This window comes from Perca fluviatilis, chromosome 7 (assembly GCF_010015445.1).
Source record: "Perca fluviatilis chromosome 7, GENO_Pfluv_1.0, whole genome shotgun sequence".
In the NCBI taxonomy this organism is placed as follows: Eukaryota; Metazoa; Chordata; class Actinopteri; order Perciformes; family Percidae; genus Perca; species Perca fluviatilis.
In genome coordinates this window covers 23,686,600-23,714,163 of record NC_053118.1, presented here as the reverse complement: position 1 = coordinate 23,714,163, position 27,564 = coordinate 23,686,600, and the positions used below count along the sequence as shown (strand labels likewise).

Sequence of the window (27,564 nt, the reverse complement as noted above, 5' to 3'; positions counted from 1 at the left end):
GGGGAGATAGAGAGATGAAACCGCTGCAGTGCATTGTTAGGCTGAGTGCACACAGGAGAGGGAGACAGAGAGAATCCCCCATTTTAGCTCAACAATATTACAGCAGTGCAGAGATATCTACAACAATGGCAGCAGCTCGGCACTTTCAGCATTGTGCTATTGATCTTGTAGTGGCAACCCAATTCACACCCAGTCAATGTAATTGTTGTGTTAAACTTTAATTAGATTAATGCCTGTGGTCAGTGTCAGTCGCAATAACTCAAATTGTTTAGGTTAATGTAATAACAGCAGTAAATTAGGTTGACTATCTAATATTACAGGTTACATATTGGTGATATATATTATTAAAAAAAGAAGACCATCTCTTTAACTAATGCTAATAATGCCTCCTCACATCTTTATTTAGTCCCAATCTATTTCCCTCAGGCTACTAACTGGATCTCTTCTAAGACACTGCACCGGAGAGAGAGAGAGCAGGGGGAGAAAGAGAGAGAGAGAGAGAGGGAGGGAGGGAGTGATCGAGCAAGCGCAGGAGGGAGAGAGAAAAAGAGAGAGCACAGGAAAGCAAGAAAAAGAAGCTAGAGCCGAGAGAAAGAGAGAGTCGCAGGCAGAAGAGGGAGAATGCACGGTGTCTGGGTAACACTTCCACGCTTGTATCCAGGGCCTTTGTGAATACACCATGGGATGCATCGGCTCCAGGACACTGAGTAAGCCCCGCTTCTCTTCCCTCTCTCAATGCGGGCTAGAGAGGGGTTTGGGTGGGAGGCGGGGGGGAGGATGAGGAGGAGGATGGGGAGCGAGGGTTTGTGTGGAGACTATGTATGGACAAGGCTTAATATATTTGTGTGTGTGTGTGTACGTTTGTGTACGTGTGTATATGTGTGAGGTGTTTGCTTGTCTTTCAGTGCAGTGTATGAGCAAGGTGTATGGTCACAGAAGCTGTATGCACAGTATACAGGCAAGATGTCAGAGACAATATGTGTTAAAATGTACTACTGTGTGTGTGGTTGCATCCCCCAGCTCCCTACTCCCCTCCCTCCCTCCTCCCATCTCTTGATTTATGATGCTGTTTGGCAGCATGTATATGTGTGTGAGTAGGAGGCAGAGAGGGATGGAGAGGAGAGGGAGGTGGGAGAGGGAAACGCTGTGAGAGTGCTTATTTATAGGGCGGTATGGCTTGCAGAAAGAGAGGAAAAAGAGACAAGGTATAATGCCGTTGTCAGGGGCGTTTGTACAGTTTGTTATTATTTGCATGAATAATAGGGATAGAGGGGGATAAGGACACAAGCGGCAGAGAAAAAGAATTTCAGTGCTGGCAGGGAGGGAGGGGGGGAGACGGACGGATGGCTATGGAGAGAGGGGGAATGGGAGGGGCAAGTACGTGCAGGCGAGGGTGTGTGGGATTGATGGGAGTTTTCAGGTGAGGACCCTCCCGGATAAACCTATAGATGACTTGTTAAGTAAGTACTGCTGCTAAGTGGGGAAAGACTAGGTAGGGATTGTTTGGATGAATATAGTTCAAATATGTTGCAGTGCATAGTCAGGTCCTGCATGTCTTAGTATGTAGCATGAATCACGCTCAAAGGTAAAAATAAACACAGACTTCCTTTGGTGTTAAATATTAATGAACCACTTAGCACTTCAGGCTCTTAATCATATTCGGGGTACATTTTATGTCACTCTGAAAAGGGCATAACCTTTCAGGGGTTCGTGAATGTCAAAACCAGGTTACAGAGTGGACCGCCCCCTTTTTTTTTACTAAATGAGAGGATTTTAAATATATCTAGGATATGCAAGTGCAGAAGTAAGAGTACTACAGCACAACACAGTTAGTAAGGCAGGCGTGAACTGAATTCCTGCAGGAACAGTGTTACAGCAGACCATCCAGATTACAGTATTTGACACACTGTCAACACTCAGGTCAAGACAGGAGACCTTACAAAGCACAGCCACTCCAGCTGCTGGAAATAATGTGATTGAAGAGGACAGAAAGCTTTGGAAAGGTGTCGCATTAATTGTGAGCCACCTGAATACTGATGCTCGTTTTTATACAAGTTATCAAAGAAGCTTAAGATTTCAATAAGGCTGATGCAGTAATAGCAGCTTCTAATCAGGGATAAGTGATGAAGAGCTGTGATAAAGGAGAATGTGCACACATTCAAAGTACACTGAAGGCTGTCAGACACATGTAGTAAAGATTGAACATCTACTTAAGGGAAAGTGTTATCCCAAGCTGTGTGAACTATAATCTAACATGAATGTGAAAATAAACAGTACTTAAGAGAAGGACGATCAGGTGTTTTCAAGCAGCTTGTCTGTATTGTCTGTGATTCTCTTGTAAGTATCAGAATTAGCAGCACTCTAGAGGCAAGGTTGTGTTTATCCTGGGTGAGAATGGCTTTAGTGTGTGCTATTGATTGGCCTTCTCAACTGCAGTCCACGCTGCCAAGCAGAGATCAACAGGACTGAATCTGTCTACGTATGGGAGTAGCCCTGATGTATCTGTCTGCCTTCCGGTAACACTATCTCTCCCTGCTCCATCATATCTGGGAGTGTGCTCCGTGGTCAGGCCGTGATATCTGTTTGTACCCACACACTGCTGTAGTATGGCAAAAATCTCGCCTCTGTGTGATAGGCCTGTTCCCAGCAGGTTGAAAAAGTACATACTGCATAGTTTACTTTGTTTTGGATGTGATAGGGGATGTGACACCGAAAAAACTATAGTGGCATCTTTTAGGAGTAGCAATACTAATAGAAACCTTTATTTTCCTCTTAAAGGACAACACTTTACCCTAGATATCACTTGTTATTAAAAGTATGGCGGTTTAAATGTTATTTAAACAGAAAGCCCCAGATGTAAAAAAAAAAAAAAAAACTAAACAAAACTATAGGCCATACACTAAAATAATGCAGACAGTGAGGATAGTTGTTCATACTGTAGGTGTGTGTTTGCAGCTGTTACTACAGACTGAGTTGGAAAATGAAGGGTTGACATAAATACCAAGGTTGGGGTTAGTTTACTTTCACCTTCAGTACTTTCAACTGTTTCTTTGCCAATGAAGGGTTCAGTCTACAAAGTATCTACTGAAAATAAATTCCTTATAATTTTGGGTTATGTTTTAAACGGACCCTTTTAACATCTGCTTTAGCCCAGCTGCCCCTCACCACCACTATAACCGGTTCAGGTGAAGACACACAGTGATGTACAGTCGGTGAGATGTCTGCATCCATCACCCCTTCAGAGAGCAAAAGGCCTTGAGAAGCAGTCGATGGGAGGGGCACATTCTTCAGCTCATCAGCAAGGAAAAGGCAGTGAGATCTACTGCAAAATAACTACAGACTGTATTTTTGTCAGTGACTCGGCTTGTGTGTGCAGTGCACAGCTTACGTATGCTTAATTAAAAGCACATTTTCACCGATGCCAAACATAGTGTTAGTAATTGTGTTACAGCACCATGATGTTTATCACATTTCTTGATGTAATGTTGATAATGCTATTATCCATAACTGTGTTAAAAGCTACACTTCAGAAGCATTTTTCTGTATCCAGTTACCAAGCCACACTATAACTGTGAGTGCCGGAATCATTAATCATGGGATAATTTAGGGCATTGTGTGCAGTGTGAAGATAACTGCTATGGGTCAGGCTGCAGTGGTGAAATTATAGATATGAATGTGGGACATTATGACAACTCTCACCTGTTTGTGATGCCTCTAAGCACTCTCTTCACTTTCTCTAAGTTGGCTTTGGTAAGGTGCCACACCACTGACACAGCCTACTGATTGAATAAGCACTAATAGTATGTAGGTTTTGTATGTATGTATGTACTGACTAAAATGTGTTTGTAGCACAGAGTATCAGAAGTGTCAGGTGCTGAAAGCTGGCATCAAATATGTAGTCATATTCATAAACTTATTTGCTTGTTATTTGATCTAATAGTTCCTGACTTCAAATTTTTGACCATTTTAAACTAGTTAAGGTTAAGTACAGCAGCTTCTGTTTAGACAACATTATTTTCAGAAAAATTATGTTCATTTGTAGAAAATCATGTTTCTGTTTCTCAAGATATTGAAAAAAATTATCATTTTGGTATCATGTAGCTATTTTCACAGTACCCAGCTTAAGTGTATGTGTTTTTGCATGTTCACATGTATGTATGTGTTCTTGCATTGACCTTTCAATGACCTCAAGTTTATATCTGCCTTTTGCTGCTATATTTAAATGCACGTAGGCCTATGTGTGGGTGTGAATATAATATAGGCACCACTGTTGCTTCACCACTTTGTCTCATCACACTGTTTTTGCCAGTGCATTATAGAGGGATTCCCTGTCATTAAATTGAAAACCAAACACCCCCTCTAACACCATGCCTTTACACACTGTCAGCCAACAACTGATACCATGTCCCGCATTTGCCAGTTTGCAGTCTGCCTGTATACTGGCAAATCTGGCAGACTGAAGCTGATTGATTGGCTTCTGTCCAGGTTGGAAAAGCCTTGTACACATGAACACATTCAAGGTGAATGACTCAGTGATGTAGTGCCTCAGAGACAAGGGGGGACCTGATGACCCTTACCTGTGTGGGTGTGTGTGTATACACCCAAGGTCTCCAATGTAGCATATATATATATAGCATAGGGTCTCTACCTACAGATTTATGTGAGTGCCTTTGGGCCCTATCTTGCACTCAGCGCAATTGCCTTTGTACACCGACGCATGTATCATTCCTATTTTGCACCCAACACACAGCGGACTTTTCCCTCCACAGACGCACGTCGGTAAATGTATTTGCGCTCCCGGGGCGGTTCAGCGAAAAGAGGAGGCGTGTTCAGGCGCAACGTTACGTGATGCTATTTTGCAGTTTCAGAAAACAATTCCGCCACTGACCAGGAAAAACCTGGTCTAAAGTCAGTGGCGCTAGTCTAAAGTCAGTGGCGTGTTATTCAGATGTTATTTTTAGGGGCCATGCTTGGCCATAATGTAGCGTGTGTACAACGCCGCGCATACACTTCTCTCATCTACAGCAGTTCCCATTTTTGAAAACCATACAAAATTACAAAGAAAAATATTACTGAAAATGCGCTTCAGGTGTTTGGATAGATCAGGAGGCACTTTACAGTACAGTCCTCAAAAACGTCAGCGCATTCTTTGTGGCTTGTTGTGTTTTACACAACATATTCCATGAATCATGGATGTGTTGATGACATAAATGAGGAAATATTAGAGGACTTAAGGAGACGTGATGTTGAACTACGGTGGGATTGGACACCCGCGGAATCTGGTGAATCTGGAGTAATCGCGGCTGCTCCTGGTGGAGCGGGTGGACGGAGAAATAGAGTGGGGAGGAGGAAGGGGCACAACAGGTTGTAGGTGGTGTGTTTTGAGGCCCACGCTCCATGGCTGCAAGCAATCCTCTCCAGACTTGAGGAGATAGCGCCGAGGCCGCAGCAACATCGCCACCCGGCCAAGACGGGCATTTGTTACTTTGCTGCATCCCGGACAGCTCCCGCTGGCGTGCGCCAGGCAAATCCGCCGTCATAATAGCAATCCGCCATGGAACAATACGCCTGCTCTTAAAGGGAATGTGAGATGACGCTCTGTTTGGTTATTTTCACGTTACACCCAAACCACACCTAGCTACTTCAGACCAACCCATTAAGCTACTTGCGTTTGGCGTTTCACACTTGCGTTTCAGATCGTTAAAATAGGGCCCTTTGTGTCATATTCTCAACTGTGTGCTATTATGGCTTGCCTTGTTGCTGGATGCCAGGTTACAAGTCTGCATCATTATGGGAGGGGAATTGATTAAAATGTATATATGTGTGTGTATGTGTACTTACCCTTGTATCATTTTCAGCCTGTACGTGTAAGTGGCAGATCAGAAATAAGAGGAGTGTGTGTGGGCACATGATGGCAGGCGTTTCTGTAAACAATGTGACTCAGCCACAGAGTGTGTTATGAAATTGAAACATAATGCCATGAAAGAGAGAATTTTATCTCTACAATTTTATTGGGGGATTTGTGCATTTGTGGATGCACTAAGCATTTGTGCGCAAACCAGTACTGGTTGTCTCATTGTTATCTGCAGCTACTACGTACTTCAGTGCTGATAAAGAAAAAGGCCATCTTTACAAAGACAGGAAGAATCCTTTGGAGCGAGAAAATAAAGATTTCCTGCATAGAAGGTGCTGTCTGCTGTACACGTAACTGGTTGACTCTGCAGGTTTTCCTCCCTTCATCTAAACAGAATCAGATTTTTCCATTTTAGGTCTAAATTTGCATTATATATATAGCAGGCCATTAGGATGTTTATGGAAGTTATCAGGTTGATGATGCTGGGCTGCAGCTGCTTGTGCCAAGATACTACATGCTGTAGATTTTTCGATACGACAGTCAGTGGAACAATGACTGCTGTAACCTATTTACCCTGTATCAGTGATGGAGATCTGCACAGGACGGCAACCACATTCATGCCTAAAGAGATTAATGAGGCGTGTCAGGCCTGCCAGTGGCAGGGACATGTAGATTGAGAGAATGCCATTTCACCAAGTTAATGGCAGTAACTCCTGCTGTGCTCGACTGCCTGTTTAAGTATATGTCAGAACCCCTGCGTGTGTGTGGATTATGTCCAGAAACACGCTTAGCTCAATTTTCCTCAACCAAACTCTCCCAACCACCTGGCCTCTGGTTCTCAGCTGTGTTCCTGCTGAACTCTGGAGCTCAGCAAGCCGACATCTGCACATATTGCTGCAAGAAAGTTGCTATCCAAGCTGGTGCCCCATTGTGGCAACCAGCTTTACTGCAGCTGTCATGATAAACAAGCGCCAAGCCCTCCCTGGTTCTTTGGCGTTATTGCTGCAGGGCACAGGGAGTACAAAAAGACAGATGACGCTCAAATGTTTCCCACTTCAGCATGAGCCGTCAAGCCACTACAGTCAGAGCTGAAGTTGACAGTGCAGCCGCTGCAGATCTCTGGTTGTTCGTTACGCACGGCCGCGCTGCTTCCTCTTTTTTTCTCCTCCATCTCCCCGCCCTCCCTCACTCCTCACTCCTTCTTGCTCCTTCTCCTCGGCTGAGCTAAGCCTGGCTCCCCTATGACCGCAGGAGGGTATCGAGCGCCGCACCACTGTTTGTGCGGTGGAGGAGGGAGAGCGCCAGGGGAAGAAAAGCTGGCTCAGAGCACTGTCATGTGCTCTTTTGTTGTTGCTGTTTCGTCAAGGAGGGATCCTGTCTGCCTTCTCAGGAGCAGAATTACGCATTTGTTTACTGTGCTGCTGCGAGCTTCAGAGCATCACCTACCCGGGTGCAGAAATACAAAGTGTGCCATGGCTCACTGAGATCCTGGATAATGACTACTGACCCATCATCTATAGAGATATTGCGAGAACTATAAACAACTCTGACTAATCACAGCATGATATAGACATCCAAACCCTTGTGGCTCACTTCAAAAATAGCACATGATTTGATGTAATCTCATATGAGGCACAGACCCTTTTATACAGCTACAAAGGTAGACACAATTTTCTGGTCCATTGCTGTGTAAAGGCTGGAGGGCTTCCTAGTGGTAGTTTGTACTGCTGCAGTCCAGAAAACTCTTGAGCCATATTTTGATTCATGTTGGGGGGGCGGGTGATGACTAATCTACTAATTGGCCAAAGAAGGTTGAAGGATGCAGAGGGGAGAGAAACAGAGGAAGAGAGGGAGTGGCATTCTCTGTGTCCCTGTGTATTATACTGTATGTTGCTGTAGGCCCAATGTATGTGGGTGTGCATATATGTTCAGTTGTGTTTGCAGGGCAGATTTTTAACCCAAATGGGAAAGAAATATGGGACACTCTCTCCCACCCAGGCAGAAAAGGAGACATCTCTCTGTCTAACTGTTATCAGCCCATAAGTAACCACTTCACACCACACTCCACAGTGCCAAAAATCAAACATGCCTGAATAATCCTTCTGAGGTCACATAGAGTTCATTTTTAATAGCGAAAATAGCGCTTGAATATAAATGTGTCCACTCTCTCTGACAACGACAAGTCCTGATGCAAAGTAGTTTCTTCATTTCTACAGTTTTTGGCAACAACAATTGGCAAACAACAATTGGGAGTGTAGTTGTACTTTAAAAAAATGTTAATTTCTTATACTGCACTGTAACTTTTATTCTCGTATTTTATCTGTTTTTATATTTTTAACTGTTTTATGTAAAGCTTCCTTGCCTTGCCGGGACTGGGGTTTAAAATGTGTACTGTAGTCTCCAAACAAAGCTAGCTGAGCGATGTTTTAAAGGCTGTGCAGGACACCCTGTGACTAGGAATCATGTACCTTCTGTGTATTTCCAGAGGTATAATGGGAAACACAAGGAACACTAACTATAGCAGGATTACACAAAGTGGGTTGAGGGAAACTAGGTCAAACTAAATGGGGAAACTAAACACTTGATCATTCCTGGAAGTATCTACTCATATGTATTAGAGATAGTTTATAATGATACTTTACAACAGAGGACCACTGAAATGAGAAGACCCCAGGTTTGAGTACTGTATTAACTGTACAAATGAAGCAAGGTGGTCCTGATTCGTAGTTGGCACACCCTTCCCTGTGTGAGTAAAGAGGGTCAATTTCTGGAATGAAGTCTGTCCCTCGTCTCCTGCCCTTGCAGTGATCTGATGCGACTGGATGGAGTTCAGAGGGAAGGGTAATATCTGAGAGCCCAACAGAGACAGAGTGGAGCTGATGTTTCTGAATCACTGGGTCAGTGGGTCACAGACATCACTGGACATTCAGAGAGCCAACAACTCTCTGTTTTCTCAGAGCTGCTGAGGAATCGCTCATGATTGCCAAATGCAGCTGTGAAAAACGTGATTGGCTCAGCAACGCGCATGCACACACACACATGCACACACGCACGCACACACACACACACACACACACACACTGATACAGGAGTGAGGCCCTCTGAGAGTTGTACACACAGAACCTCTGATACAGAGAGCAGGCACCTAGAGACTGACGCTGTGTTTAAACTCTATTACCAGTACAGTCTCTCTAATTAAACTAATGTTTTAATTAGGATTTGGACAGCCAGGAAAGAGGAGGGATTATAACGTTCATTTATCCAACAGAGAGCGTCTATTTCAGATGACTCCCATCTGCAGTGTGCTGGGTGGATGGCTTTGTGTATGATCTCCCACTGACTCTTCATAGTGCATTAATAACTGAAATGCAGCTGTCATTTACATTTAGAGGAAGTTCATTAAAAAGAGAAAGACTTTGGCATTTAGACTCCATTGATAGAGAAAGCGTAGGCCCATATGGTCCTAAGTGTCAATACTCTAGACTTTGGAGGTGGTGGAGTAAAGCCTGCAGGTGGTTGATGGGAACTCTCAGTTGAACATCCTGGAGGTCATGGTGGTGATGGGGAGGCGATGGGTTGGTGATGTTAGTAAATCAGAGTTAAAGGGGCTGAAAGGGACTGATCTCTAATATTTACACCAAGTGGATTATTCGCCAGGAAAAATTTACCTAACATATAAAATTGAGAGGCTCTAATGCTCTCAGTGGGAAATCGTATGCATAGGTTTGGAACTGTATTCATTTGTTTTCATTTGGGAAAACATGTTGCAGAAACCTTGACCACACATATACTTACAAAATATTACAGATACTTCAAAGCCTTTACTAATAACACCAAAACTCTTTTAGCAATAGGAGTAACGATTTGTTGGAAAGAAACTAACCCCCCTCTACATCAGTGTGGTTTTATGAGTTGTTATCCTGTGTTCCTTGTGAAAAAAATAAGTATAAATTAAGAAATATGAGTTTTAAAAAGTTTGGGGTAACCTGCTGCTAGATTTCATTGAAGAACCTAATCCAGATGATGAAAACGGTATTAAGCTATCGTTTTAGTGTTTTGATTTTATGATTTTTGTTTCATGTTTTATGTTTTTAGAGTGTGTATATAGTTGTTGATATATTTATCTTTTATTCGTATTATGACTCAGACATTCTATGACGCTTGCTTAGTATAAATTATTGTTAAGCGGAGCGATATTTAGTTTGTGTGTGTTTTGTTTGTGTGTGTGCTGTTCTTTAAGTGGGGAGTATTTAAAAATATATAATTAAGAGGAAAACAAGAATTGTGAATGCATTGACTTTGACATTGTGCGAGTGCCAGAGATGATTCACCCGTAAAGGAATAAAGGCAGAACATGAGAGGAAATATCTTCCCTATTGAACTTTAGCCAAAGCTTAATGAATGATAGGTTAGTGAATATTCTGTGGAGGCAAGGCTAATTTTTTTATTTGATTGAGAATTGAGTTAAATTAATTTTCCTCATCTCTCTCTCTCTCTCTCTCTCTCTCTCTCTCTCTCTCTCTCTCTCTCTCTCTCTCTCTCTCTCTCTCTCTCTGTCTTTACCTTGCCCTCAGCGGGAGATGGCGTGCCAGTCCAGAAGGATGGGGAGCAGGTAAGTCTTCACCAGTCCCTCTGGCTCCCCCCTCTTAACTTCCTCTGACAGTGGACTGTTGCCACTCCACCTGAGGAACCAACATGGCTGTTTCACAGGCAGCTACATGATGAGCTCACCACACTAGCTCTCTGTAACTCAGGGTTACAGTGCTTCTGCTATAGTAGATTAGTGAAGTACACATTATGTCACTGTCAGTTGCTTAACTTCCACTACACCTCCCCCGCCCCATGAGATGGGGGTGGCGTAGCTGGAAAACAATCGCTGGTTCGGTTGGCTCATTACTGTTGCTATGGCGTCTGTTGCTTGATGTCCATCTGACAGAGTCACTGCTTACAAAACAGCAGTGGCATCACTCTCTCTTTCGCCAATTTCTTACACACCATTACTATCTGCTTTTACCTATCCTCTCCTCTCCTGTTGCTTTACAGATCCTGTGCTCTAAAACTGAGAAAGGGCACAGGAGAGGGGACCATTAAATGCACTGTGGACTGATTCCATCATTTATTTATGCATATTGCCCCAGAATTCCCCTTCGGTCCTACGAAGAGCATAAAAACGATCACACACACACACACACACATAGAATTACAAGCAAAAGAAGGAGAGAAGAAAAGAATGGGAAAAGGCTGATTTTGATTAACATGAGCTATCTGGATACATGCTGTTACCACTGCAATTTGTATGTCCTATTGTAGGGAGGGAAGGAATGAAGTCAGGAAGGCCAAAACCAATGTTTAAACTCAAATATTTTGACAAATAAACAAATACACATACTCACTCTCTCACAGAGAATTAAATGAGAAGATTGATACTGCTCTCATGTCTGTACAGTACACATGAAGCTGCAGCGAGCAGCTGGTTAACTTAGCTTAGCACGAAGACAGCTAGCCTGGCTTTGTCCAAAGATAACATTATCTGCCTAAGAGCACCTCTAACGCTCACTAATTAACACACTATATCTTGATTGTTTTATCTGTACAAAAACTGAAAACACAGTTAGTTACAGGGTTTTTATCCCAGACTTTTTCTTGGCAGTGTTCAGAAACTTCCTGGAGTCTTTGCTGCTTGCCTAGAAATTGGTGTGCATGTTGCTTTCTACTCATCCAACTTCATAATTCATAAGGAAAATAATTAACTAAATTCTAAGAAAAATACAATTGGAGGGGATATAGGCTATATGTGATAAATGTTGTGGACCAGTAGGATTTTTCTGGTTTTGTTTATTTACCCATTTATTTCTGCTCATCCTCAAATGCAGATCAACAGGAAGGTGGAAAGATTTCAGCACAGCCATTAACCCACCAGGGTCCGCGGTCTAGTTAGTGTCGGATAGAGAGGAATGCTGTGGCAGCATCTGCCCACACACACACACGCACACACACGCACACACACTCTTCCCTTCCTCCTGATAGCCTCAGTCCCCTGTCTATCTGCAGCATCAGATACCATTCAACACAGCACTGACATCTCTCTCACTCACACACGATTTCCCGCTTGCTTTTTACATGTTTTTGGCAGCACATGTAACCAGAGAGGAGACTCATTCATCCGTAGCATATTCACTCTGCTATACATAACTAAGCAAAGATACTGATCCCTGTTTAATCCCCTCCCTTCTCCCTGTCATTCCGGTCTTTGACTCTTGCCTTCCTTGTCCCTGGAAAATCCTTCTTCCCCTCTCCCTTCTCTTAATTTCTCTTCCTCTGCATGTCCAATGTGCAATCCCCCCCTCTGTCCCTCCTTTCTTCGTTTTCTCCCATGTCCCCTCCCATGCACGTCAATGTTCTCTCTGTCCTTTCACTCTCTTACTCTTTCCCGCTTCTTCTTTACCTATCCCTCTCTCCTCCTCCTATTTCTCTTTCTCAGCATGGACGTTCAGAATTTTCATGGGAAGGAATCAATGTAAGTGTTGTGACCCCATTCCTTCGGTCTACTACTTTTCTTCCATTATCTATTTGTTTCTTTCACCTGTTTTAATTTAACTCACCCTTCAGCCATGAGCTCTTTCCCCCTCACGCCCCCCCTTCACTTCTGCCTTACAGTCAATGTCTTTCGGGTTATCGTAGTGGTGCACGGTAGTGAGCACAATCAGAATGGCTTATTGGTGCAGAATAAAAGAGTACACAGTTAACTTGGAGTCAGGATTTGGGTAATGCAGATTTTATCTTTTGTATTAACCCAACATCTCCATCACTTCTCTCCACTCACCCCTCTCGAACACACACTCAATGTCTTTGTGCGCCCTGTCACACTTCCCATACTATCCTTTTCTCCACGCTTTTTTCCCCTCCTCCATCCCTGTCTCTCTTCTCTCCCTCTAGCTGTCTATGGAAGACACCACGTCAATTCTGCCAAAGCTCAAGAGGAACTCAAATGCCTACGGCATCGGGGCTCTGGCTAATGCTTCTCTGTCAGGTGTGTCAGGTGTGTGTCTGTGCTGTAACTGGTAAACCGACCCCATGTTGGCTTGGCCCTCAGTGGGTGCTGGAGTCAACATGGTACCCGAAATGGGTTTCCCTGTATCACTTCCTCTCCACACTGTTATAACACTCGTCAATGGCTCCTCCTGAGTCATTGATGGAATGAATTCAGCCTGAACCACAACACACACACACACACACACACACACACACACACACACACACACACACACACACACACACACACACACACACACACACACACACACACACACACACACACACACACACACATCATCATCATACAGCTTGTTGCTCTAAGAAAAGGTGAGTAGTGAGTGGGAAGTGTAGTTTTTTTGTTAAGTGGTTGTGAAACTGTGTTGTCCTGAACAAGTATTAGTATGGATGTTTTGAACCATGTAAAGTGCTGCGTGAAACAGAGTTCAGTGCAGTCCAGTGCAGTGATTTTGGTTTAATCCAGCTTTTGTGTAGAGGGCAGTTTCTTTGAGTGCAGTGAAATGTCTTACAGTACAGTCAAGTGCAGTGCAGCTGCTGCACTGCGTGGTATGGTACAGATTTGTCCTGTAATTTATTCCTCTAATTTATTCATAAATCTCATCTCCATGCGCCACCATCAGAGAGAATCAAACAACCAGGGATTTACAGTACGTGTCATCATGTGTTGGTCACATGAAATATGGTGCACAGCCATTATGCAGATATCAGCTGGTGTCAGCGTGGTAGCAGCACATTTATTTCTTCTTCAAAAGATTTCTGTTCTGCAGTGTTTGTATGAGTCCAGTTCTAAGACTGACAGTGAGGAGAAAGAGAGCAGGTTTCTGCTTACCCAGCGCAGCTTAGCAGAGGTGTGAAAGCTATCATGTCAACAAGCCAACATCTCGTTACTCATGCCACACAGCCACCTCACCCCAATTAGCTTATTCCATCCCATGATGCACCTTTGTCAGACAAGACACATCCATTCCCTCCTCTCCTTCTTGTAGCCCATACGGGTGACGGCTTAGTCTCATTAAACACATGAACGTCACCTCTGCAACTCTTCATCATTTAGCTATTCTCATAATCCATGTTCATAAACTATAGACATTTAAATAGTAGGATTGGACTGACAGTGTGTTTCTAAACTGGATTATTTGCTTTGTTCAAGCTGCCAATATACTGTATATATATATATATATATATATATATATATATATATATATATATATATATATACAGTACAGGCCAAAAGTTTGGACACACCTTCTCATTCAATGCGTTTCCTTTTTATTTTCATGACTATTTACATTGTAGATTCTCACTGAAGGCATCAAAACTATGAATGAACACATATGGAATTATGTACTTAACAAAAAAGTGTGAAATAACTGAAAACATGTCTTATATTTTAGATTCTTCAAAGTAGCCACCTTTTGCTTTTTTTTATTAATAAGGGAAAAAATTCCACTAATTAAACCTGACAAAGCACACCTGTGAAGTGAAAACCATTTCAGGTAACTACCTCATGAAGCTCATTGAGAGAACACCAAGGGTTTGCAGAGTTATCAAAAATGCAAAGGGTGGCTACTTTGAAGAATCTAAAATATAAGACATGTTTTCAGTTATTTCACACTTTATTGTTAAGTACATAATTCCATATGTGTTCATTCATAGTTGTGATGCCTTCAGTGAGAATCTACAATGTAAATAGTCATGAAAATAAAGAAACACATTGAATGAGAAGGTGTGTCCAAACTTTTGGCCTGTACTATATATATATATATATATATATATATATATATATATATATATATATATATATATATATATTTTCTTTTTAATTGACCATTTCTCTTTTTCACATCTCAGAGGTATTAGTTTATTCATATTCTTATCATCAAAAAAAATATATAAAATGGGACAAAACTATAATCATAAATATTATATACTTTAACCACTTTCTGACTAATGAACAGCATCATATTTGACGAGAACAACACTGACTGTCCAGATATATCCTCCCACACCTGTTTAGTCTAACCCTACTGGATATCCATAGTTTCATAAGCCATCACAGCATCCATGACCAAACAACAATTACACTTGATGATAACATGTCTATCTTATGTATGTCTCTCTCTTTCTTTCTGTTTGTCCATCCATCCACCACTTTATCTCCAAACAACAAACCCGCTGCTTTACTTCCTTCTCTATCTACCCACAAATGCTGTATCCCTCAACTCCTCTCATCACCCCTGCATCAACCTCTCATCTTTTACTTCTATTTTCTTTCACTTCTTCACTTTCTTTTCACTCACTTGCGATCCTCATCCTCCCTCCATCTGCTCCCTCCACCGTCTCATGTCTTCTCCACCACCAGGTGTGAGCCGCACTATGAAGGAGAGAGTGACCAAGCCCACAGCCATGGCCCAGGGTCGTGTTGCTCACATGATTGAATGGCAAAACTGGGGCATGAGTACGGTGGGTCCAGGAGGCATCCCTCTGCCCCGCATCACTACCCAGGAGCGGGAAAAGGAGCGGCGGCTGGAGAGCGACGCCTACAGTGACCTTAGTGACGGAGAGAAGGAGGCTCGTTTCACTGCAGGTTGGAAACACACACACACACACAGACAAGGCGGGCGCTCAATAGAGCCTGTTTACTGTCATCTTGTGTGATCTTCCCTCACTTTGTGGGATTAATGCCAGTTATTCAGCCAATGAAATATAATGCAGGTCCTCACAATGATCCTGGCTTGTCCTCAGGTATCCTGCAGCAGTTTGCGATCTCAGAGGCTACACTCATGGCCTGGGGATCGATGGATGGAGATAGCCGGTCGGGCTCAAACCAGGGCAGTGTGGCTCATCTGAGCGAGATCAACCAGGAGAGCATCACCAGTCAAGGTAAAGCACTACAAAGAACTACAAATATGACTGCAGCTAAATTTTCAAAGTAGCCTGTGTTGCAGAGCAATCTCTGTGTGTGTAAGATAAATGGTATTTTATAAGGGATTAACAACATACTATAAGAAAAGTATCATACAGCAGTTGTGGAGGAAATATTAAGATCTGTTACTTAAGTAATTGTAAAAAAAATACTCCATCAAAAGTAATATTAAAGCAGTATTATCAGCAAAATGTACTTCAAGTTCAAAATACTCACCATGCAGCAGAAAAAAAACAACCTGTCAGTGTAATTATACTATTATTGCTACTAGGTACTGTGCATGCAGGATTTTTTGTTGTAGCTGGTTGGGTAGTTGAATCCAGGCAGCATTAAACAGCTGTGTCAAATATGAGTGTTTGTGTAGGTGCAGAAAAGCAACTTGCAGTATAGCATGTGTCATGTTGCTCTGTAATGAGAACATACTGTTCCATCCTCTCTCTCCAGGCTGGAGGGGAAGCTCATTATTAATTTCACATTTTCCAACATGGACTGTTGGAAGGTAAAACCAAGACACAGCATCTGTATAAATAATGATTTTGGATATTTTGTTATTTATCTAGGAGAGCTTCTGTCATTGTCACACTTATTCAGCCAATGTGGAGATTTTTTTCTGCAGTGAGTTTTTAAAATTTTTTTTTTTTTACTTAAGTTCCAGACAAACCTCCTCATTCTGACCAGCCAGATCAAAGCCGAAACTGATTTGGTTTGCTGTGCTTCCAACTCTCCTTAATTCTATGATAACAGCTGACATCAGATTATCCAAAACACAATTAAAGGTTCATTTGCTGGTCATTAGAGGCGGGTTACTTAGCAACTTAAGATGAAATAAAATGCAGATGTTTTACCAGTGTTTGGGATTTAGTTCTTGCAAGTTCTGAGTTAAAACCAAACAATCAGCAGCAGGATTTCCCTGGCTTTATATTTCTTGATATTATAAAAATGATATTATCAGGTTGACTCAATCTGTTGTGCATTTTGCTACTAAAATGTGCCAAAAACTCTATCATAGCATCTTCCTGTTACCAACACTTCTACCATTACCTCTAATTTCCCCCTCCCATTTTTTCCAGATCAGATATTGCACCACTCCTCAGCAGAGGTGTGGCCTCACACATACGTCTCCCAGGGCCACTACTGCCTCTCCTCCTCTGATGCCTGGGAGCCGATCAGCAACGATCCCTCCGGCGTGGCGTCTCCCCCTGCTGGCTCCTACGTTATGGGGACTGATGGGTATGACGGGCAGGCAGCAGCTCACTTTCTGTCGCAGCAACAGCAGCAGCAGTACACTCTCCAGCAGCAGAATCAACTACAACAGCTGCAGCAGATCCATCAGATCCAGCAATACCAGCAACAGCAGCTCCTGCAGTATCAGCAACAACAGGTGGAGTCTCACTTCTGTGGGTGTGACACAGAGGTGTAGCCCCTGTGAGAGAGAGAGAGAGAGAGAGAGAGAGAGAGAGAGAGAGAGATTCAGTATGTGAGCATGTTTACTGTTGCATGTCTAAGTCACTCTGTTTTTTTAAAAACAACTAGATAGATGTAGAAATCACATCATTGGTTGGTCACATCATTGGTTTTCATGTTGAGTGGGAAAGTTCATTCTTGACCTTGGGAATAATAGTTTGACAGAATAATCTTTTTTTGTTTTTCATTCTTTTCTTTAAAAATAGTCTTGATTTTCACCCAATTACTTTGAAATTTTGGCTGATAAAACACCTTATTTAATAGGTCCATAGTTTCCTGTAATTTCCTAGAAAGGAACTGATGTTACTCTAAATTAGTAATTCGATTCCAAGAAAGTATAATGTAATTTGATAATAATTATAGGGAATGTTTGTCACCAAGTCAACATATACAGTATAGAGAATAAAGTGAATTAATATTGACTTTGGTTTAAATGGAGCATTGCTTTCCAGAAATTGATATCCAGAGTAAATTATTCTGGATATCATAATATCAGCACAACTATTTAAAAACACTAGTTCTTGCTTCAAATTGCAAGTTGGAGCCAAAATGAAATGATAAGCCTAAATGTCCGTGTACAAAGAAAAGGCAAGGCAAGGCAAGGCAGATTTATTTGTATAGCATATTTCAGCAACAGGGCAAAAACGATTAAAAAGTTATAAACAGAAAATACGAGAATAAAAGTTACAGTGCAGTTTAAGAAATTAAACATTAAAGAGCAGTTTAAAACAGTTAAAAATATAAAAGCAGATAAAATACGAAATTTTAGGCTGCTAGTATGGGACAATAACATTATAATACAATACAGTATAAGCTGTTGCCCTATACATGTAATCCACCCGCAATCCTTGCCGTTCCCAGAACGGGCTTGTCCCACCAGTCTTACTTTTTAATTATCTTTATATGCTTATATAGATTGTAATAATTATTTAAAGAAAGGCAACATCAAAAAGAAAGGTCTTCAGCCTTGATTTAAAAGAACTGAGAGTTGCGGCGGACCTGCAGTTTTCTGGGAGTTTGTTCCAGATATGTGGTGCATAAAAACTGAATGCTGCTTCCCCCTGTTTAGTTCTGTCCCAGACAACCTGAGTGGTCTAGGGGGTTCATAGTGTAGTAGCAGATCAGAAATATATTTTGGCCCTAAATCGTTTAGTGATTTATAAACCAGCAAAAGTATTTTTGAAATCAATTCTTTGAGGCACTGGAAGCCAGTGTAAAGACTTCAGAACTGGAGTGATGTGATCCACTTTCTTGGTCTTAGTGAGGACTCGAGCAGCAGCGTTCTGAATCAGCTGCAGCTGTCTGATTGATTTTTAAGGGAGACCTGTAAAGCCACCGTTACAGTAGTCAAGTCTACTGAAGATAAAAGCATGGACAAGTTTTTCCAAATCATGCTGAGACATAAGTCCTTTAACCCTTGATATATTTTTAAGGTGATAATAGGCTGACTTTGTAATTATCTTAATGTGGCTGTTGAAATTCTGTTGAGTCCATGACTACACCAAGATTTCTGGCTTTGTCTGTTGTTTTTAACATTGCCGTTTGAAGCTGAGTGCTGATTTTTAATCGTTCCTCTTTTGCTCCAAAAACAACCACCTCAGTTTTTTCTTCATTTCATTTTAGAAACTTCTGGTACATCCAGTCGTTAATTTGTTCAGTGCACTTAGTATTTGTATTGGACTATAGTCCCCTGGCGATAAGGTTATGTAAATTTGTGTGTCGTCCGCATAACTATGGTAACTTATTTTGTTGTTTTCCATAATCTGAGCCAGCGGAAGATGTTAAACAGAATAGGCCCCAGAACGGAGCCTTGGGGAACTCTGAACGTCATATTTGTATGCTCAGATTCATAATTACCTATAGACACAAAGTAGTCTCTATTATTTAAGTAGGATTCAAACCAGTTTAGTACTGAGCCAGAAAGGCCAACCCAGTTTTCCAATCGGTCTAGTAATATGTCATAGTCGACTGCCGCACTGAGATCAAGTAATACTAAGACTGAAATTTTGCCACTATCTGTGTTTAAGTGGATGTCATTAAAGACTTTAACAAGAGCCGTCTCAGTGCTGTGGTGTGGTCGAAAACCTGACTCGAAGGCATCAAAACTGTTGTTTAGTGACAAGAAAAGGGTGAGTTGTTGAAAAAACGCTTTTTCAATGATTTTACTTAAAATGGAAGGTTTGATATCGGCCTATAGTTGCTCATTAGTGACGTGTCTAGATTGTTCTTTTTTAAGAGTGGCTTGATGACTGCAGTTTACAGGGCCTGTGGGAAGATACCTGAAAGAAGAGACGTGTTTACAATCTGTAGAAGATCAGAAGCCAAACAATTCGAAACATTTTTGAAAACGCCAGTTGGTAGAATATCAAGGCAACAGGAGGAGGTTTTTAGATGTTGTATAATTTCTTCCAGGCTTTTATGGTTGATTGTATGAAATTGTATCATCTTGGAATTTGTTTTGCCTGGATACTGTGACAACACATATCTTGTACTTGATATGGAGGCACTGACTGTCTAATTTTCTGAATTTTGTCTTTGAAGAAGATGGCAAATTCATTGCAGGCCTTGGTAGATGAAAGTTCAGATGCTACTGGTACTGGAGGGTTTGTTAACCTATCGACAGCAGCAAACAAAGCACGTGAATTATTATTGTTTCTGACGATAATGTCAGAGAAGAAGGACCGCCTTGCATTCCTCAGTTCCAAATTATAAATGTGAAGTCTCTCTTTATAGGTGTTATAATGGACCTGGAGATTAGTTTTTTCGTCACCTGCGTTCAGCTTTTCGACATACTCTTTTTTTTTTCTATTCTCACCAGTATGACATTTCTCCATGGAGATCTTTTCAAGATACAGCTTTGCCCTTAGTGGGAGCAATGGCATCAATAACATTTTTAATTTTACAATTGAAATTATCTACAAGCTCAGCGACTGAGACCCCAGAGAGAGCTGAATGAATGTTTCACTGGTGTTTTCAGTGATATACCGTTTTCTGATTACCTTTGTTTGGACACTTTTGTGCACAGAGATAGTGCCGTTAAAGAAAACACAGGAATGATCAGAGAGAGCAACATCAGTCACCACAAACTTGGAAATGTTCAGACCCTTGGAGATAATCAAGTCCAGAGTGTGCCCCTTATTGTGTGTGGGCTCCATCACATGCTGAGTCAGTCCATAGTTCTCAAAAACACAACACAGTTCTTTGGTCCCTCTCTCCTGGGGGTTGTCAACATGAGTGTTAAAATAACCAACAATAATTACACAGTCAAAATGAATACAGATTATAGACAGCAGTTCAGTAAAGTCATCAAAGAAGTTTGCACACTATTTAGGTGGCCTGTAAATATTTAGAAATATAGCTCGAGGGGAGGACCTTAGCTGAAGAGCCACATATTCAAAAGAAGCAAAATTTCCATAAGATATTTGTGTACATTGGAATGAGTCATTGAACAAAGTGGCGACTCCACCTCCTTTCTTATTCACACTATTTTGTCACTCATAAAACTGAAGTTAGGGGGAGCTGACTCGATGAGTACAGCAGCACTGTTCTTATGGTCTAACCAGGTTTCAGTTAAAAACATAAAATCAAGATTGTGCTTAATAATAAAATAATGTATTAAAAATGATTTTCCCTGCCAAAGACCTGACGTTTAGTAAGGCTAGTGTTAGTGTGTTAAAATTATTATCTGTCTAATTTTTTGGGACAGGCTGTGGCTGACGAGGAATGGATGCTAAATTTGCTAAGTTTGCAGTTAAGTGCTTACTTAGCGGATTCACCATTCTTTTTTCTATTACCTATCACGACATAAATTGAGGAAGAATTTAATACATAGGGCCCAGGCTTGTCCTGGAAAGAGTCATGAGTGCCACTAGGCGTGCAAGCCTGGACCTGGCACATATCAGTTATAGCTTGCTGCATTTTGTACACAAGCATACTTATCAGTTTGGGGAGAAGGAGTTAGCTGCCGTCCTTGAGGGGGCAGAGGTGCCTGGCGTTTTACTTTCGGTGATTGGGTCAAAACGGGGGCAGTTTGATGCCGGGGACGAATGATGGGAGAAGGAAGGGGGATAAATTTGGTTCCAGCATATACCAGCTGCTTCATCTGGTCAGCGAACTCCAACATGGGGCAGGGGGGAAAGAGGGGAAAGGGTGAGTGGAGAGAACAATGGCATGAGCGGGGTATACGGATCCTCACAGGTGTCGGGGTTGGTGAGGGGGTTTGAGATTTCTCTTCTCTGCTCTGTGGTCTCCCATGGTCAAATCTTTGCTCAGGTGGGGGCTGTGGTGGATCACTGCCGCACTTTGTTATGTCTTCCTCTTGTTTAGATTCGTCTTGTCTCGTGTCCTTGGCCGAGGGAGCAGATGTGTGGCGCAGAAAGTAAAGTAGGTTAGAGGTGAACAGCTTTACTCCTGGCTTGTTAAGGAAAAGTCCATCTGCTTTAAAAAGATGTTTGCGGTCCCAGAAAAAGTTAAAATTGTCAATGAACTGCAGAGAATGGACGGTACATGCAGTTGAAAGCCATGTGTTCAGTGCCAACAGTCTGCTGAATCTCTCAGCTCCTCTTCTGACTGGCGGTAGAGGGCCACTGATAAACACCTCTGCGTTTAGATAGCTGACTGTGTTCAGCAGATCCATAAAGTCACGTTTCTGCAATTCAGACTGTTGCTTTACAACATCACCTGACCCTATATGCAGCATAATGTTCTTCACAGTTGGGTGTGCTGCCACGATATCCGGGATTCTTTGGGCCAAGTCAGACACCATGTCTTTGGGAAAACAGAGTATTTTGGTGTTTTTACTGCTTTTTACATCTTTTACAGCAGAGTCACCCACAATCAGAGTTTGAGGCCAAGTCGTATAAAGCAGTATTGATCACTAGCATAGTCAGACAGAGGTATACTGTAAACAGTTTGCTGTATTGCCTTCTTCTTGGCTGCCGGCTTTGTGTATTTTGTCAAACTGATTGATGCTGTGTCACCTCTGACTTGACAGTTTGTCATGGATAGACTCAGATCACAGCTCTGCCTCTAACTCTTCCTTCTCACCCTGTTTCTAGTCGCTGGAGCAAAGGCTGCACAGTGCCAACCACTCTTTGCAAGCGACGCCCAACAGCACCATCCACAGCCTGGTCCATCCCGTTCACCCACCATTGGTCGATCTGTGGAACACGGGGCAGATGGAGGCCTATCAGGCGGACGCTGGAGGCTACATGGGTGTGGCGGCGATGGTGGAGCCGAGCCTCTGTGTTCCTTCTGGAGATGACATGGGAACAGAACACTCCCCGCTACTGGAGCAGCAGGAGGAGGAGGAGGAGGAGGTCAAGGTGAGGTGAATGTAGGGTTAGATTACATAAAATTACATCCTCAGCAATTAATATTTGATCTGTGAAGTGCCAAGACCCTGTAAAAGACCTTTTACACATGCAAATCATGTATCATTTATATTCATCAATTTTCAAATGATTCCATACGTTTTACAGATTTATTTCCAATCTAGACATAGATATGGGTTTGTTTCAATTAATGCCTGCGTGTTAAGAACCTTAAATTATTTGTTGATTAATTGATTAGTCAATCTCGGTTTTCAGCTTGTCAAATGTGAGGATTTGCTGCTTTTCTGTTTATATTTTTGTAAAGTTAATATCACTGGGTTTGGGGCCTTATACAAATTGTGCTAGGCATTTGTCACACAGTTAATAGGCTAAACAATCACATAATAAAACAAAATACTAGATTAAGCCATAATGTAAAAACAGTAATTAGTTTCAGCAGTATTAAGTGAACAATCAGTCACCTTTACCTTGCGTAACAACAGGGACTGGTTTTAAAACCCTGTTTAATTGGTGTGCTCTTGCAGGGAACTTTAAAGGGGCACTTCACAGATTTTCATCTACTCAGCATGTTAAAACAGTTGGACAGATAATGTCTTTTGTGGCTCTAGAGGAAGCTTTCCATAGTACAGAAAAAATAACCCTGGTGATGTTAACAGAAAGCCTCTGTTACGAACGAGGGGTGTTGGGTTTGAAAGAAGTGGGCATTTATGATGCAGGGAGGGTCTAATGAAACATGCTTATGATATGCATTATGGGTTTTGTAGGATCCAGAGGTTTTGGAGCTTGACCCGTACTAGGGACTAAAATATCTCAGGCCTCTGTTGCATCAGTTGTAATCTCTATAAACAGATATGTGCATATGAATGCAGAATCTGTAGGCAATGGGACAATATTTTGGTATCGGAAGCTTTCTGGTTTATGTTTGTAGTCTGTGTAGTATTGACCAATCACGTTTGAGTGGGCTTTTGGTTGCACAGACTGTTGACCTGCAACAGTCCGTGTGGAGAGCGAAGGAGGAGGAACACATTGGCTAAAATGCAATCTTGGAACCCATCGGCTATCGTCCGACAGTGATTTAACTTTTTATTATCTTTAAAAAAAATCTGCATTCATATGCAGATGTCGGTTTATAGAGATAAAGGCTCTATGCAGAGCCTACGCCGTAGCCTTACGTAAGTGGCCTACGCAGTTGTGAGGATTTATACTTTTGCACTGGTGTGTCTGCGCTGATCTAGCGTATCTCTTTGAGAGAATAACGTGTGGGGAGTGCATGGGGAGTGTGTGGTTGAGCGAGAGAGTGACGGGCATTAGCTCCGGAGCAAGTACCGACTCCGGCGGTGTAGACGGAGAAACAAAGTGTCTCCCCTGTGCTTTCTGACCACGGTCTAAAAGCTGTAGCAAGAAAAGTTAACCCTCTCCTCTATTACATGTTCACGGAGAAGGAGAACCCGGAATTGAGTAGGAGGAAATGTGCTACAAAGCCACAGCCAAGTGGACCAATCACAGTTGTTGCGGTCTGCATTGCCACAATGTGAAGTTATATTTCTGGGGAGGTGCATGTCAGGCTACGGCGAAGGGTTTGGCGTAGGTTTTGTATATATGCGTACCTACGTATGCGTACCATTCAATGCAGAACCATAAATCAGGCTTTGGCCTAAAGGTCGTCTGGACCTAAAACAACGACAAAAAGTATCGATGTTTGTCTATTGGTGTTGTTCTTTTTTTTTTTTATCTGTTTCTTGTGAGTCCCCCAACTTTATGGAAATGCATCAAGCTTTTCAGCAGCTGACTCAGATATCATGGAGGCTGAAGCTTCCACTAAATATCCATCATGGTCAACTAAATATCAACTGTGATGGATTAACCTTTTGAAGCAAATCTGGGAAGTCTTTCCCAGTCGATCCTCACACTCTGCTCATTGTCTGAAATATGGGAAATCAGTCTATAAACCTTTGGAAGGCAGTTGGCACATATGTAAATATAATACTTGTAGCTAATGGGATAAAACCTACAAAATCACCTGTACGGACCCTTACTTATACTTTGCAGTTTAAAGGGTAATGTTGACTGAACCTTCTGTGTCTCGTCTGTCCTGATCAGGAGGAAGAGATTACAATGTGCATGGAGCCAGAGTTGGCCTCGTTGACTCCGCCCACGCAACTAGGGGATGCCTCTGGTGGCAGTAGTCCGGGGCAACCGCCGGCAGAGCCAATCACAGAGCGGAAGTCCTCCGATGTCACCTCCAGCCTCATTCAGAGGCTAGAGAAGGAAGAGGAGGAGGGGCAGGGGCCAGCCGCTTCCATGGCAACCAACTGAGTACCTGGCTTGTCAAGAGACTCCTAATTACAAACTGACCTGGGAGTCAGCAAGGAATGAGCGTAATAATACAATATATATATATTAATCTGTTCCTTTTCAGGTATCAAAAACACGACTTTTTGGTTGCGAGATGATTTCTTCAAAATGGTGAGAAACAGATTTAGAGGTGGACTCAAAAGAGACAAAAGCTGATGCAACAAAGGACACCTATTTCTTTGTAAGCCTTACATCCCAAAGGTAATTGAAGAGAGGAGGATAGAGAAACTGAAGAGGAGGAGGATAAAAAAGGAGGAAGAGCACTAACTGAACAAGAAATTTTCATCAGGAAACTGAAACCATGTTGAGATGAAGAAGAACGGAAAGAAAACATGCATGCTTTTTATGAAAACAAACAATTCGACCCTGTCATCGTCTTATAATAATAATAATGAAAAATCCATCATAATAACACATTATAATAAGAATAATTTTGTAATAAAGCAAAAAAAAGAACAAATCTATGTATAAGTGTATGATAAGATATAATAGTTTTCCTATGGGAGAACTAATCTGTTTACAGCTGTTACTCAACATATTAGTGTTTAATCAAATTCATTTCCCTGTTGCATCGAACACATTGTACCTACGTGTAATTAAAATTAGGTTCAGAAAATGTCAGCATTTCAGTGAAATGCAGATTACCGGCTAAAATAAATACTTCTATGATGTTGTGGCACCAGGATGCCCGAGGCACAACCCAGGGACAGGCCTGTCCTGCTGACTGCACTCATTAAACTGCACAGATTCTGTATGCATGTTTCTTCAGAGCACTATGGAGTACCTGTACTATACAGCACTGTATAGACTTTGCACTGAACCATAGTATCCCAGGTGGGGCCACAGTGGACCTGCAGTGAGTTTCATGACGGCGAAATAAAGACAGAGCAGTATAAGGGAATCTCTTTTGCACTGATGCAATCCAACAGATCAGAGGTTGCCTTTAGACTGTTGACGGTAGCCAGTACTCACTCTGACAACCAAAACCGAGCCACTTAACAACACACACCCTCAGCTGCTTTTTTTTTCTCCACAGACCTAGTCACTATAAAACGAGGATGATAACCACTATTTGAATGTACTGAAAGACAGACAGCAGTACATAAGTACATTTTATTTTTTGCGTCTCCTCACGGTCCACATGGGAAAGAGTCAAATGCTTTCTTAAGAAACAAAGATAAGTCTTTCAAACATGTGGGAGGGAGCTGTTGAAAATGGATTCACTGCTGGCTCTACCACACCCCCACACACACACACACACACCCACACACATCCACACACACAAAATATCTAAATTGTAACCAGCAATAGGCAGACAAAACACTGGCATCCCAACAGACCAGTGTCAGCTCTGTCGTATCGATGTAAATAGTCTAAGTATATAAAAATTGCCTCTCACTTACAGTCAAAACTGTTCTAGTACAGTATGATTTCTTTATTTTTTTACACCTCTCAGTCCCACTTTATTTCGGGATCGCTCTCAAGCTTACAATTTAGGTGTGAATTTAGTTTTGAAATGAAACCGAGGAATGTTTGTGTTGAGCGATCACTTAAACTAGAGTGTTTTATCTGGTGAATCCATCAGTGGGGGAAACAAAGACGAGCAGTAGTAGTAGTTTTTCTCTGAAGGGGAGTACCTTCTCCTCTGACTTTGATGATTGTGTGAGAAACTTTTAAGATTCGGTTTATTGACTTGAATGCATTTATTTATTGATTGCTTCTTTATGCAATGTTGGGGACAATGTTTATTTTTCTACTGACTTGTTAAAATCCCTTCCAGTAGAAGTTAGAATAGTTGTCATGGTTGTAAAGCCGTCTTGTTTCGGTCTGGTTTTGAGCACTTTGCACCAAGAAAAACAAACATGGTTAAGAGATTAAAGATGGATAGTTTGGCAGCTCTCAATTATTAACAAATCTATCATCATTTGTATTTCACTACAAGAATCCCTGTTTAGTAACTCATGAAAATGAGGGCTCAAAACTGCAAACAGAATGTCTTTACACAGTGGCACATATTCATTTATTTATTGAACAATTACTTGGTGGGGAGGAGTGATGTGACAGCTTGTACGGAGTCTATAATTTCATGTAGGTACCAACCCTTCTGGGAGCAGTATCTTTTTCTTTATGAGTCAGTTTTAAAGACATCATGTGGTGGAAAGACTATTGCTTTATATTTGTTGATGGTATAAACTGCGAGGCTAATTTGGGTTTTGACTATTTGCTAAAAAAAAGAGAAAGATATTAGTTCATAAGAAATGGACTTGATGAAAAGACACTGCTTCTTGGGTTATTTTTTGCTTTTTTTGTTTGTTTATCAAAATCTCAATGAATGAATAAACTAACAAGAAGCCAAATATGTAGATGTTAAGGTTTACTGATCACATTTTGTTAACTGACCGGATGGCAATTGAGTTCTTCTTTTTGTATAATTCTACTGCCATCTTCCAAGAGTTACAGTAACTTTTCTGCAGGCATAACGCTCAAAATCTGCTTCTGATCCTCTGCCTTTCTCCTTCTCTCTCTTTGTATCTGTTCTGTGTATTTGTGTCTGTCTGTATGTCTGTCTGTCAGTGTAA

The 27,564-nt window shown here is 41.8% G+C and overlaps 1 protein-coding gene across 4 annotated transcripts; it reads left to right on the top strand.

The window, feature by feature from the left end:
* The first annotated feature begins 542 nt into the window (after positions 1-542).
* fam131bb (family with sequence similarity 131 member Bb) lies at positions 543-25,727 on the top strand. Of its 4 annotated transcripts, none has more exons than XM_039805250.1 (9): positions 543-707; positions 10,429-10,466; positions 12,336-12,371; positions 12,791-12,884; positions 15,270-15,494; positions 15,653-15,790; positions 16,904-17,214; positions 22,355-22,621; positions 24,731-25,727. In XM_039805250.1, exons 1-9 carry the CDS (start codon positions 680-682, stop codon positions 24,944-24,946), a joined length of 1,353 nt encoding a protein of 450 aa, XP_039661184.1. In that variant the 5' UTR covers positions 543-679; the 3' UTR covers positions 24,947-25,727. The 4 variants fall into 4 exon arrangements, with proteins under 4 accessions (XP_039661184.1, XP_039661183.1, XP_039661186.1 ...); XM_039805249.1 differs by having other exon boundaries at positions 12,791-12,893; XM_039805252.1 differs by lacking the exon at positions 12,336-12,371.
* Positions 25,728-27,564: the final 1,837 nt, after the last annotated feature.

Excerpts from the sequence above, each read along its gene's own strand:
- fam131bb (XM_039805249.1), top strand. The coding sequence starts at position 680 with ATGGGATGCATCGGCTCCAGGACACTGA. Across the intron at positions 708-10,428 it reads CATCGGCTCCAGGACACTGA|CGGGAGATGGCGTGCCAGTC; the intron begins GTAAGCCCCGCT and ends CCTTGCCCTCAG. Across the intron at positions 15,791-16,903 it reads GGAGAGCATCACCAGTCAAG|ATCAGATATTGCACCACTCC; the intron begins GTAAAGCACTAC and ends CATTTTTTCCAG.